This window comes from Mandrillus leucophaeus, unplaced genomic scaffold (genome assembly GCF_000951045.1).
Source record: "Mandrillus leucophaeus isolate KB7577 unplaced genomic scaffold, Mleu.le_1.0 Scaffold307, whole genome shotgun sequence".
NCBI lineage: Eukaryota > Metazoa > Chordata > Mammalia > Primates > Cercopithecidae > Mandrillus > Mandrillus leucophaeus.
The window spans coordinates 1132688-1147958 of NW_012103221.1; the positions used below are offsets into that span (position 1 = coordinate 1132688).

At 34.2% G+C, this 15271-nt stretch overlaps 1 protein-coding gene and 1 long non-coding RNA gene across 3 annotated transcripts in view; one reads left to right on the top strand and one right to left on the bottom strand.

The window, feature by feature from the left end:
• LOC105544720 lies at positions 1–3737 on the top strand. Its single transcript, XR_001006812.1, has 4 exons — positions 1–257; positions 1072–1237; positions 1577–1681; positions 2276–3737. It is a non-coding gene; the product is annotated as an uncharacterized LOC105544720 (long non-coding RNA).
• Positions 1232–15271, bottom strand: part of EHBP1 (EH domain binding protein 1) — a 326557-nt gene continuing 312517 nt past the window's right edge. For both annotated transcript variants that reach the window (XM_011987305.1, XM_011987303.1), the window contains 4 exons: positions 10164–10263; positions 8987–9060; positions 2539–2653; positions 1232–2309 (listed from right to left, as the gene is read on the bottom strand). In XM_011987305.1, the coding sequence (XP_011842695.1) occupies positions 2219–2309; positions 2539–2653; positions 8987–9060; positions 10164–10263 (380 nt within the window). In that variant the 3' untranslated portion in view covers positions 1232–2218. The remainder of the gene's footprint in view (positions 2310–2538; positions 2654–8986; positions 9061–10163; positions 10264–15271) is intronic.

Genomic DNA, 15271 nt, shown 5'->3' on the forward strand with positions numbered 1-15271 from the left:
GCCGGAGTCCACGCTCCACCGCCGCTGAGGGGCGTTCGGGCGCCACGGAGCAGCCCAAATGGAAACCCCGGGAGGCTTGGGGCTAAAGCTGGAGAGGCAGGTAGAGGGGCCGCCCGGCGGTCCCAGACCATCCTAGCAAATCTGGGGCCAGGGAAGGGTTGTCACTTGGCCTATTGGGAGCGGCTTTGGGGGCAAAGGAGCTGCTTTTCGGCGAGGCCCCTCGGGAGAGAAGGTTCCTCGAATCAAGCGTAAACTGGGTGGGTGCTGCTGGCCGCCCAGGCCCCAGGCTGCTTGGGGCGGGCGATTTCTGTCTGCTGAGTTTTCCCGGGGTTAGAACGGGATTCTGAGAGCGTTCCCCAGAGAGCAGCGGCTCTCTCTGCTCTCCTGCTCGAATACAGAGGGCAAATACCGACTTCCTTTACTTAAAATAACTTTTCAATAACTTAAAAGAAATCCTTATCATGAAGCAATTCTACCGTAGCAACTTTTTATCATTTTGAAAGACTGGCAATTGGAGGTGGCTGCATATCTGGAACGAAATTTGTTTGTGTGTACACACATATGATCTACGGTAAAGTATAAATGCTAGTGGACTGTTTTCTCTAAGTTTCTGGACTTGTTGAACAAGCTTTCTTTGTTTGGACACCCCTGTGGGGGAGTGAAGGAAACTACCACAGAATCGTTTTTGTGTGTGTGTGTGTGTGTGTTTTTTTGTTTTTTTTTTCCCCTGTAGCCTAGAACTTCTTGTTAAAACTTCTCTTTCACTCATTTCATACACACATACCTGCACACATTCTCCCCGCCCCCCAACAATAACCCTCTTCCTTTCACTTCAGTACCTACAGACTTGCCGGTTATCAGAAGACACGACTCTCCCTAATACGACTTCAAAACTCTAACAATTCAAAGTAATGACGTGGAAAATTCAAGATATTAATATTTTTTCATTGGTGTGGAATCACAAATATCCTCAAATCTTTAGCAGACATGACACTTTACAAAAGACATGATAGTTTATACTGCTTAAGAATATGACTAATTACTTTTCAATTCGCATTCGTGTGTCAGCAGGGCCCCCTCTGGGATGGTGTAAACTTATTCAGCTTCAAATGCAGCCCAGTATCCTGCCCTAAGTTCCAGAGGACCATTTTCCACATGAAAAGTCTTATGGATAGACAAACTTCCATTCAAACCAATGTCAAGTTTTCATTGCAAGAAAGTAGCAGCCGTGTTTAAGGTAAGAAAGTTTCTGCTTTTATTGAAAATTTATATATGACTCAGTATTGTAATAAATAAACATAACCATTTTCACAAAAATGACAGTGCTATGCTAAAGAAGAAAATATTAAATGGGGGATTTACTTGTAGTGGCAAGACAGACTTTTTATCAATACAGAATAAATATTAACAGCATTTGTGAGCCAATGTTGAGACCCAACAAAATGTAGGAATCAAGCATGATGTAAGAAATAATTATCCAGAGAAAAAGATGGTGTATTCTCGGATGATAAGACTGTCTTTGTAAACTGGTGCATATCAATTAGTTCCATCCTCACAGCTCACCTTCAAACCACAGGGCTTATTTCTGGCTATGTTAAAGGACCATCCTCTGAGGAAAGCAGAGGAGAGGAACTCCATTATCCTTACAGTGAAACACAACCACTGCAGAAAAACTCCACTGGTAAATAGAACACAGTTTAATAAGTAGATTGGATATGATCTAACTATAAAATTTAGGTAACAGAGTAAGTGTTACAAATGGCAGGACTCGAAAAAAATCATGACATTTTTCTTATCCCCTTGTACCCCCCTCCCACTGTCATTATGCTATTACCAACAACAACAAGAATAATGTTTCAAATTTTCCTCCCATCAAAAAATGAGATAAAATAATGAGGGAAGTGTTTTTGTTCTTTTTTGAACAGTTTCTTGAACACCTCCAATACCAATCACTCACAAGGTGTCTGTGCAAATCTATTTCACAGGATTTCAAGGAAATTGTTAACTCACAAAAAATCCTTAAACAAAGCTATTCTGGAGTTCTGTATATTATTTGGAAAGGAGGGAGGGAAAGGGTGGTGGTGGTAAAGTAGAGGTAAAGTAGTACAATCCAGCCAAACAAAATGTTAAAAGTTTTAAATCAACAATGAGTCTGACTTTTTCTGGTCTGGGAACCAAGACTCTAAAATTTTGGGAGAGATTCTTTCTGATCTGATGGCTACTGAAGAACACATTTCTCCTCTTTCTTGGCCATCTTGCCTTTGTTTTGCTCCAGAGTTCGCTCCAAATGCTCATCTTCTTCTTCGGCCCTGGATGTCAGACAAACAGGACAAACAGGAAACAAAATTATTTTTCTTCGTGGAGGGCAGAGCAGCACTCCCCCGTCGCCCAGTATTTGGATCCCCAGCGGGAATGGGGAGCACCAGGCCAGCGGGAGGCTGCCCCGGCCCTTCCGCGACCTCTGGATTGAACTTTCCGCACACTTCTCAGCCCCTCGGCAGGTGGCCCAGCCTCGACCCGACCCCATTGCCCACTCACTGCTTCTCCTGCGCATCCAGGTCCCTGACGAGCGCATCGCGCTTGTTCACCAGGGCCACCAGCTCATCTAGCAGAAGCTGCTCGCGTCGCTTCTGGGCCTCGGTCTTCTGCCAGTCTGCAGAAGACGGGAGGCTAGTTACCCACGGGCAGGGCCTCCTAACACCCGGTCCCCCGCCCTCCCCTTCCCGCCGTTTCCAGTTTCCTTATATTTCTCAGCAAACCACATTATAGAGCCACTAGCTAGTGTTTTCTGGGGAGTTTGGCTGTTGTGGTGAAGGCTTCCTCGCTAAAACTCTACTTCCTAAATATGTCCTGTGAATGGAGATGGCTGCGGCAGGGTTGGAACCTGCCTAGAACCAGGTGTGAACCGGTGGCTAGCCTGAGGTGCGCACCTGAATCCAGCCAAAGTGGGGGAGGGGAGCTAGAGGCCCAGAAGAGGCTGGCCCAGGGGTTGGCAGTGGGGGAAGTGGGTAAATGAGGAGGCGGGAAACAGTGATGGGCGATAAAATCATTCTGAAAAGGCTAGAGAATCTGCCTGAGAACCTATCCTCCTCCCCCACCCCCACTCTCACCCCAAACAGCCCATTCTTCACTAATTTCCTCTTCGCTCTATTTTAGCAGTTGGATGTATCTCACACTGGGCGCCATATGCTTCACAATAACTTTAAAAGTAGTGAATCGGCTAATTAGCATTTTTCTTTGAAGTAAAAAATAAATTTGCTCTGCAATATTACACTGCAGCTCTCGATCGCATCACAGCCAGTTTTCTTTTGGAGACGTTTGCTGGGTGGTTTCAAATCAAAGCACTTTTGCAAAGGAAAAATTACATATTTCTTTTTGAAACCCTATGTTAAAGGTTGGAAAACCCGATGGGCAGTGCTCTTTCCATGGATGGGGGGCGTTTTTTTTGAAGGTTTTAGACCCCAATAATATATTTCCTAATCTTTGCTGGTCTGATGATTTCCTTAAGATGAGCAGCAGTTTCATTTAATAAAAACAGGACCAAATCGAACATTTAAAACACTTTTGAAACCAAAGCCAACTGCTCTCTGGCCAGACTGTAAGGGCTTGTAGCTGTCAATCAACCCCCAGTCTACCCCGCCTCCCTCATTAGGAAGGTAAACAATGAAAAGAAGAAGTAGATGATGAGGCAGATAGCAGAACAAATGAGGACCTAGAGGGAAACAGGACACCAGCTTTAAAAAAAAAAAAAAAAAAAAAAAAAAAAGAACCATGGCCACTGACTCCTGTAGCCCCCTCCCCCAGCAAATGCACTTTCCAAAAAACAGAGAGAAGTGCAATCCTTTCGGGTTTCTCTCTTCTCTCTCCATTGCCCTGGGCAATCATGTTAAAACTCACATGGCTGGTGCTTATTCAGATAAACCTAACAATGCACACCGCTGGTTACCATGTGAATCTTCACAAACCACACAAGAATGTGCTGGTTCAAATCCCCCCCCGACCCCCTCCAAAGCAAAATTTATTCAAGACAGCAAACTGCTCAGCAGCTTTATGAAAGCAAATGGTGCTAGAGGGAATTCTATCTTGTATTTACAAATTAAAAATTAGATGCATCATCATGCAATAAAGGTTAGAAAAGCAGCAAAAAGCTAGAATGTTTTATTCAATTTATCACTATTTCTTTCATTATAAGCTCTAACACATACATACATATTTATATGAAACATGCTATATGTTAATTATCCACATTTGATATAAAACATCACACAAAAACATTAAATAACTGATCACTATTACATTTTTATTTTAAAAATGAAATATTCTATAGCATAGAGATGAATACTGAAACTATTTGGAAAGGGTTTCTTTGAATATAATAATTTAAAAAATAATAAACAGCAAAACTGAAGAGCAGTCATATATATCACAATTTTTTTTCTTTGGATTTAAATGCAACAGGACAGGAATGCTGGAAAATTTTTTAATCTGGTTCTTGTTCTTAAATCAGTCTTATTCAGCAGGTAAATTAATAGGCTCTTCAGGTTGGAAAGATCTTAAAGGTCATCTAGTCTAATTTCAGGTAACTATAATTCTAGAAATATTATTTCAGAAAAAATCTAAATGTGTAACAGATTTGAAACTAAATTTTATATTAAGATTACTAGTTTAATGAATATTAGTTTTTTCACTTCCAACCTCAAGAAATCATTCTGATTATAAGCTTTGATTTATTTACTTCCAAAACATTTTGCGAAGAGCTTTACAATTGAAGAAATTTTCAAAAACAGAATTAAATTGAAAATTATATTTAAAAAATTAAACCAAGAAAACATAAATTTTAACAACACATATAATTTTCTTAATTATTCCTTTTATGAACTTGACCAGTTGCTTTTAAGGCTTTAATTAGTAATTAAAAATACCAAGATTTCATTAATATTGAAAAAACTAGGACTTTAACAAAATGGATAAAAGAAAGCGTTAAAGAAAATTTTAACCTTTTAAGTATTGAGTAATTTAAAATATCTTAACTTTTCCCTAGCTCAATAATGACATTTTCTATAACTGTAATGAAATCACTTAAAAATTAAGAATATTTAGGTAATTTTCATTATTTCAGAGTCAAATTTAAATGACATTAGAATTTAAAATATCCCAGCATAATTTATAGGATTTTAAAATATTAAATCTGTCATTACAGTGCTACATTAATATCTGTCTACAAAATATTAGTCAACTGTATAGGAAATAGCAATGTGCAGTGAATAGACTTTACATTAGCAAAACTATACTTTTACTTCATGTTTTTCTCATAATGGGAATAAATTATATAATATATGTACACAAACTCATGCATATGTTTATATACACATACATATATATTTGAATGCTAATTTGAGAAATTAAGTAAACTATTTTTATCTTTTTTAAAAAATGTAATATTACATTTAAAATTGATCAAAATTCACATTCTCATGTTCAAGCCTAAATTTTTTTAAAATCCTGTTTTAAATAGCTTCAGCTAGAAATGTTATGTTTTAAAAACTTGCATGTAAATTTACGTGTTACCTGTTATGCATTTTAAGAACTGATTACTCACCTATAACACCAGTGACAGCTAGCTAACTGCACTGATTTTGGCTTGGACAAACTACAATGTGGGTTCTGATTAATTTAAAGATTCCAGTGTACTTTTGCTACAAAAGCCATATCCTCTCGTAACAAATAGGATTAAGTTTTGATGCTGCATTTGAGTCAAAGTGTTGAAATAAAGAGATTCTGTTTATGTCCATCTGCACTGAGCTGTTTTGTTACTTTAAAAAACTCTTTTTTATATATAGGGCCAATTATTCACTCCCTGATTCAGTTTATTTGCTGAAGTTGATAATTACCTTGAAAAAAGGCAAGAGAAATACCTATAAACACTTTAATAGAAAGGACCTAAAGTTCTTGTAGTAAACCTTCAACCTTGCCACTATAAATAAGCCTGGCACTTTGATGAAAATTAACACTAGTTTTGTAAAGAGCACATTGGGGGATTGCAGTCAAGTCTTATCTTTAGTTCCAGTCAACTAGCAATCCTGAAAGAGTTTGCATCATCATCAGAACAGGCCATTTGATAGGATTCTACCGCTGTACCTAATCAATCTATGGAAGACTGTGGCTGTGCTGTGTAACAAAGCTAAAATAGATTTACAAATGGGGTTTTAGGGGATAAGCTCCTCCACAGGATTACATATTGATTTTAAATATAAAAAGCTTATCATATAAACCATAACTACAAAAATAGTGAACCTATGCATAAATCCCTTTAGAAGAGCACCCACTTCAAACTCTAAGCCAAGAATAAATCAAGATGTACAAAATCCTAGAGAAGATCCATTTCTTGTGCAGAAAATGAACATACCACTTTCTAAAAGCCCACCCCAATGTGTGCAGAAATGAATTTATCTTTCTTGAGGGGGCATTAAATAATCTGGAATAAAAAAACTATAGGAAAAGTATCTAAAAGATGTTTGTTAGCTTGAGGGATCCTACAACTTAGCTCAGTAGAGTGAAACTCCTGCTATGAAAAACACCTCAGGAAAAAAAGGGTAAAAAAATAGGCCAAAGTGATTATGGATTCTCAGAAGAATGGATGTATTGAATATTATTTTTTTTTGCTCTCAAACCAAGCTGTTAATATTTCTTTCAATGTGCTATGGTTATCAGTATTCTATGCTGTTCTCCTGGTGAATGGTTTCAGCAGCAGATTCATTTGAAAAGATTTTAGTTTATTTATTATAAAACCATCTTATGGCTACTAAGTAGGAGGGATGGGAAAAGAGAAATGAACTTTAAAACAAAAGAAAGCAAAACAAAACCAACTAATGTTGCTTATTCACGTGTTTTTTTCTGTGGTGTGTTAACACTCGAAAAGGCTATTGATCTGAATGTGTCTCCATTCTAAGGGTTGGCTCAGAGGACACTGTCTTCACAGAGCTGATCTTCACAGTGATCACCACCTCTCTGGCACAGTCTGGCCCATGTACTGCCCAGGCTAGTGGGACAGGCCTCTTTCTTAAGACAGTATCTTTATTTGTAATCAGCAGGCTGCTCCTTTTCTCAAGTCTCCTTTTTCCCTCAACCAGCAATGGAAACTGGCCGAGGGATTTAAGGCACAGTCATATATGGGCCAATGTATTTAAAAAACAAAAGAGAAAGATAATGCAAAACACTAACAACTGTAGTAAAACTTTTAAAAAGAAAAATATTTTTCCCCTTTTCTTTAAATATATGACTTTCTACTGCTTTTCTGTATGTGCAAGCAGGTCAGGCAGATAAAATATTAGATTATTTAACATTGTAAATCTGGTATATAGGGATAGGACTGCTGATGAAATTGAATTTTTTAATGTGTCATGGCCCTGCTTTTAAGACAGGTATTTGGTTATAATATTGGTTTTGGGGTTAGAACCAATATCTATCTTAAAGTCAACTGTATTGTATCAAGCTGTATTTTGGGGACAGTTTATCTTTTTATACGTGAAAGGGTAGATAAAAATGTAAAGAATATTCTGTGTTGAATGTAGTGTGTACAATGAATCTATAAATAATAAACTATGATGAGTTATATGTATTAGATATACTATATATAAACATTATATTACACATACAAATATATATAATATAAATAGTTTTTACTGTGCCTACTTTTCAACTGACTATTTTTCTTTTTTAAAGACTATACCATGACTACAAAAACTGTATCGAGAGAAAAAATACCATTTAGTATAGCTGTATACTTTATTTCAATGGCAAGTTTCACAGAACTTCTTAAATAATTTTGACAAATTTTATAGTCATTATCAATGGTATAATTTGATACATCTGGGTAGCCATTTGAAGGAAATGGGCTAACTGAAGCCTTTCAAAATAAAGTAAATCAGATTTCTAAATGAGGATATACAAATGTTGCCAGTGATATTTATCAAATGAGTTTATGAATATAAAACTAAAAATGAAATGTCTACAAGCATATATGATAGTATTTAGATAAATAGCATGCATTTTGATGACAATATTTATTAAAATATTTTAAGAATATAAGGCTTCACTTGGCTTTCCCTTACGTACTTAAATTTCCAGTTTCTGAACTAATTAGAATTGACTTATTATAGATCAGGTACCTTATCAGGTGAAGAACAAAATTACCATGGACAGTCAATGGGTTAAGAGGTCAATATAGAATAGGAAAATCAGTTTGCATTGATTAGACAAAAGGTCCATTTTACAGAGCCCAAAGGATTAGCTTTTAAGCAGACATCTTTGAACTATAAGACATTTTCAACTGAGAGATATAAGGAGAACAGCATTATAAAACACCTAAGAATTTTACAAAATCATATATAGTAAATGCCAGATAAGCTAGCTGATGTTTACTGATATATGAACCATGCATAGGATTACTATATAATTCATTTAAAAGCTTTATGAAAAGTGTGAAACTTTCATTTATCTCATCTTTGTCCAGATATTCACTTAACACAAGTTGGAATCTTAAGAACTGTAGAAGACTGAACAGGGATATATTTCAATGTTGACATCAATTAAATATTAAGGTAAAATTTAGAGTCTGGATGTAAAAAATCAAAATGATAAATCTTTTCCAAACCTCCCCAGTGGAAACAACTTTAAATTGCACTTAAGTAAAAGGTAATTAAATCAATCAACTCCTTATATTTTCCATTTTATGGACATATAAGCTTACTGAATCAAAAGTTAAGACAATTTTGTGCCATTATTAATAGCAAACATAATGATTATCTATCTGAATTAGGGTCCTTAAGTTTATATGGATACTGCTTTCTGCCTCCACGGCATTTATTTGCAATTCCGGAAAGTCCCTAGTACACCAGATCTAGTAAGACCAGAAGTGTATCATATTCTTTAAATCTCTTCGACAACTGACACGTCACATACCTCACCCCACCATAGCATTTCTTACCTTCAATGGCTAGCATTGCCCGCAATTCCCGGTTCAGCAGCTCATACCGTCGTTCTAAATCATGTTCTTTTTCCCTGGGCAAGTTGCAAAAGTTCATCAATATGCTAATTACTAAATCATTAAACACTTAAAAGAACCTTTAGGTTACATTGATTTTAGGACTCATAACTGACTTTTCTCTTTAACTTTAAGCCACTCCAAACAAATGATACACAAACCTAAAACCTTCCTCAGTCGAATATTTACTAGTGCTCTTATTTTCCTCCTTCAATTCTGAAGGTTACATAGGTATATTTTAATCTGAGGATAGTTACTCACTTTCTTCATTGCTTCTTGTACCAAATGCCAAGTATAAGGCTATTTTCGAAAATATTTATCATAATTTATAATCTTTTTTCCAAAACTCCACATGAAAAGAATACAAGAAACATGAAAGTACCAGCAGTGTAAATTTAATACAGAGACCACAGTTCAGGATTTGTTAAGTTTTCTGCTTCTTCATAACTCTTTTATCAAGTTCAGGCATAGCAGAAATTATAAAATTAGACTTTTTCACTAAAATAAACCACGTAAGCCTGCTCATTCTCACACTAGGTGGCATACTAGAAGAATACTGCTAGTGAGCAGAAAGGAACAAGCTTAAGTCCTCCGGTGAACTAAAATGCTAAAAACTAAGAATGCTTACATTTTGTCTAGACTCCATTTTACTGTAATTCTTTTAATCACAAAAAGGTCACTTTTGTTTTGGTAACTGATCTTTTATCCCAAAATTTAGAGTAACATCACCCGAGACTATAAATGTACTTTTGTCCTTATTAAGAGTTATTTTATTTAACTTAGAATTTGTTAAATAAACTTTAATTTTATTTATCTTCCCCTCTAACCCTCAATATAAACCAAACTTCCTTTTCTTGTATAAGTGATTTATTTCTTAAGTACAATAATTATTTATATTTCTTGGCTTTCCGTATAATACTTTTTCAGTGTCTACTGTTCCATTTAAAAGTTCTTATAAGATGAAAACTGTCATATACTATTTTTAATTTTTTAATAAAACATGTAATCTCTAAGGAAAGGGAAAATACCAAATAAATATGAAATCCCAAATAAGGCAATAACAAGAGGCCTAAGATTTATCAATGTTGTAGGCAAAACAAGCATAATCATGAGTACTTACAGAAGAGACAGCTGATTCATTCTCCTTATTAAGGCATTTTTCTTATTAACTAACATAAACCATTCCTGCATCATAGCTTCTTCTTCTTCTGTGTTCCTTCCTATAATTCAGGAAGAGTTACCTCTTATTATATGATGTTATACAAGCCAAATAATAGTTTAGCACAGAATTTTTTTTAACATAGAAAACATTTTAGTTACTCTAATACTATATATTAAACTGCTTATAAGAAGGTTAAAGTCCAAGTCCTGATAAAAGAAATCCACATTTCAAAACTCATAAATCAATCTTCTTAAGGTGATATTTGGCATGCATATTTTAGTCTCCGTGAACATACCTATAGATCATATTAACTCTAAGTACAGTAAACAAAATGTCCTACCTTTTAAATTCTCCCTAGAGGCTGACTTGCTATTATGTTTCAATGAGGAACTCACAGTGCTGACAGACATATGGTCATGATTTAAAAAAAAATTAAAAAATCATTATGAGACCCGTAAGACTAGCAGGAAGATCAGGGAAGTCCAGAGATTGTGTGAAAGCTTCATTTGTAACAACTTGCTATTTTCTTATTTTCCTCCCCAAAAGTAAACTAGAGACATATACATATATATGACATTTTGGAACTCATCATCCCTAATAGGGTAGACTACTTATAAATTACTAAATACACTGTAAATGACAAGGCTACAAAAAAATGCCCACAGCTATCTATGAAAAAAAAATTTAATGAACATCATGATGTTCAGAAAACATGTGAGCAGAGTGACAACTGAATATTTTAGATTATAAATGATTGTATAAAGGAGATACTTAAAATTCTCCATTGCTAATATTCATCCCATCATCTAATACCACCCTGCCACTTCCTCACGAAGGCCAACATAATCCATATTAAGCATTATAATATAGTATATATTTGGCATTTGTTCATGTAGAAGTAGGCCACAATTATACTGAAGAAAAATATTAATTTTCCCATCTTCCTTTCTCTCCCTTCAAATTATACCTAGTCAAATTTCTAATTCTTCAATTTTTATTTCATAAAATTTTCCCATGATGGGTTTATTGTTTTGCTAAGCTATTATTTAATATTTCAGTCTAACTTCCGTATGGCATCCATAAGGTTAATTTAAATATCTATTAAAAAATTAAATAATCCCCCTCAGATTATTATTCCCTAAGTTTGATTTTCTTTTCAAGTAAAATGTCAAGGATAGTCCTCTTCCACCAACCCCACACTTCCCTTCTCCAGAGGTAGGATTATAGTTTAACATATCTCCTTCCAGACCACATTGATAGCTATGTCTATCACACGTTTATATACTGTATCTCTAGACACATACATGTTTCTTTAACATAAGAGCTCACATTACATATTCATCTATGATGTGTTCTGTCATACTGTCCAAATATCTCATTCTTTATAGTACTTGCATAAATTATGAGCATACCATAATTTAAATATTTCTACATTAATACAAATTTAAATAATTTTTAGATTACAAATAGAATATAAAAAGCTAATCTGTGTGTTAGGGATTAAACATGTATTTCAGAGCATCCCTATAAAATAGATAGCTGTTGTTTACCATTAGGGAGAATAGTTGAGAATATGTGCCTTCATTCAATGCTGTTAAAACTAGTGGTACGAAGCCGACTTAGGATAGATTCTTTTAGAGTATGAACAAAAGTCTTTATTGTTTTACAGTATTTTTAATCTCTCTTTTAGGGTAGCTGGTTTTGTATTCACTTTGGACCATGTGATGTCTTGACACTGGTCATGTGATATAGGCTGCGATAGGCACAAATCCCTGGGTAGCAACAAAAGAAGAAAGAGTAAAAAGAAAAAGCTGAGAAAAAGCTTGCAATTTGGAAAAAGGCCAATTGTACCCTGGTGAAGGCCTTTTTGATCAGTGAAATGCCACATGTGTGCAATATTAATAGGTATAGATTTTATGATATTTTACTTTCTGATTAAAGACTTAATTATTGTGTTCATAACCTATGTGACTTATAAAAATATAGACTTATTAAAACTTTCTTTTGTGTTTAACTTAACCTATAATTTGAGGTTTTCAGGCAATACTAGAAGCAACCAGCCTACTCTTAAATTAGCATCATTTTCTTCAATGGAAGACTGCTTCCTTGAGAATAACAATATATTGATGTGGTACTGTGTTATTTTCAGTTTAACTTATGCCTATGAATTCTAGTGAAGAGTAAGAGATTCCCTTCCTCTAATTGTTAGGATATGACTAATAACAAAAGAATCTCATGTTTTAGAAGGAAATAAGCCTAACAATAAGAAATATTTAAGGACACATTACTCATTGCTTCACAGAGTATTTAATTGGAAAAACATATTTGAAGATAAATCAATTCTGTATCACCAAATCCTTACCTGGGATAGCATACAATCATGGACATCTATACTTAACCTAATACTAAAAAAATTAAAATTTTTTCTAATACATCATTACACTATTGTTTTTAGGGCTCTTAAAATTTTTTAAATTTAAAAAGCTTTTAAAAGCCAGTAAGTTGAACCATTACAAATTAATCCTGACTTTAATAACTGGTTAAAGACCCCTTTAGCTTTATAAGTAACAAAAAATATTAAAGCCTGTGATCACAGTGAGCTTTTCTCATTTCTCCTCTAACCATTTGTTATTTAATCCAATACTAGTAATCCAATTTGTCCATCAGACTTTTAAAGGGCAGAATGCAACTTCCTCAGCTTAGACACTTTTCAAAGTACAATATATTTTTCAAATGAATGCTGGATGTTTCATTTTTCCCAACTGTTCCTAGCTCTAATGCATGAGGAAAAAAAGAACAAGATGAACATTGTTCATACTGATTAAGTAAGAGCTCATTAAAGAGCTGTCAGTGCCGTACTTTGAATATGCATGAAGCATATAATCAGATCTAGTACCGTCACTAGAGGAGAATACGGTAAGTACAAAGGATTGATTTAATTACTTAGAGTGGGCTGTGGTGGTAAAGCAGTCTTGTTAGTGCAAAAAGAAAAAGAGGTTGTATTCTGGCACTGTTAGAAAAAAAGGCAGTTTTAGCTTCTGCCACAATACCTAATCTCAGAATAAAGCACTTTACATTGTAGCTTAAAATGAAGACCGTCATTATTTTATAAAATGGCCATAAATCGTTTAATCTTATTTAACCTAACCTGGTTAACTACCTCTTTTTCAAAATTATCTTTAATTTGTAATTACAACCACATTTTTATCACCTAGACCAACAATAATGCTTTAAAAATTTTTTTTTCAGTTTCACCATTTAAAAAAATTCAAGACATATACTATTGAAAGCCATTTTGAAATTAAAAATGACAAAATGATACACTACAGTATACAATTACTAAAATGTGAAAGCATGGCTGAGTTGTTACACTATATTTTAAAACATAGTACCTCATGTTTATTGTAAATAAATTACCAATAAAAACATAAAAACTACTTAACTAGTTTCAACCTTAACATTTTAAAGTACTACTTAACATTTAAAGTACTACTTATATAATCTCTGGTAATATTTTTTCCTACTTTGTTTCCTTAAAAACTTCTGTTTTTTATTTTGCCTCCAAGACAATGTAACATCTGTTTCAATATCACAATCCTTAATGTCAGTTTTTTCTTTTAATCCATTATTGTAGCTGGAGTATGATTTGTAAACATTATTAAATAATCAAGGATAACGATAATGGCAGGAAAACTAACTATTTGTAAATATAACTTCAAATTATTCTTCCTATCACATAGTTAACAAAAACCACTTGACAGAAGCATATGATGCAAAGCACTACATGCAATACTTAGTATTAACTGACAATATCAACTACTTTATATTATGTATCTTCCAAAAAATTCTTCAAAGTTATTATTTTTATTTAGTAATTCATTCATGTATCCAAGAATCTGTATGTGATTTTTATTTATTTTTTCAGAAGTAGTATTTTCAATGTAAGTTTTAAAATGAATAAAAGTGATGTCAAAAACCAGAAATTATGAATCATATTTTAAAACTGTCTTCTCATTAGCTTTTCATAATTAATCTTTCACCATAAAAGTATCTACTTATAAAGATATATTTTAGACAGTGAATTCTTACATAAATGCAAAATAAGGAACAAAACAATTTTAGCTGAATAGAAGACAAATTCAATGGGAAAGAGTAAACACATATAAATGTAGGCTGCTGTTATACAAGTATACAAATTCAAGATTTTCTACCATGAAATCATTAAAGAATGCTGAAATCTTGCCATAGCCCCATAGTGGTGACGGCTGAGTAGTAATCACATATAGCCCTTAAAGGACACAACATAGCAAAGCTAAACCAAAGCACAAAAACAAAAAAACCTGCCATTACAAATTGTCCTGATGGTGATTATAAGAATATGATGACCTTTGAAAGACATATGACAAAAAGACATATGATACATGAAGGTATCCAAGTAACTGGTATTTAATGGATGAAAGAGATGAATTTGGTGCAGTTATGTAGGGTCATGTAGACATTAACCCCAAAGCCAACATTATTGCAGGACTCCAGTGCCTCAGTTTTAGAAAATATTTAAACTTAGGAAATAGAGCTATATTATGAAAATAAATTTTACTATAAACAAAAGTTTCTGATCCAACAATATCCTCAAACAGCATCAACACAGAAGAATCTGATAATCTTTACTGGTATTTTCAGCAGTTTAATTGTCTTAAAACCATTTGCTCAGCCTGATATATTTATAATATTAAGAGTACAAACTTTGGGAAAAATCTTGTCTCCTTTGGTTGAAGCAAAAGAAAAACTGCCATGCTCTCTCACACATACATTTTATTTACCTGTTTGCTAAGATAGAATGTGGGGAGAGATGTGAGGTAGCAACTTTCTACACACAACTTTTAACAGACCCCTATGCATGGACTTTCTACAGGAGGAGGCACAGACAACTTCACCAAAGTTCTTCCTCAATAAACTTACACATAGGAAGAAGCTATTTCTAAAGGTTAGAAGTTCACAGCAGTCTTCTTGTACCAACTCCTTACTCCTTAATAGGGTCTGAACTGACTTTTTTTTTTTTTTTTTTT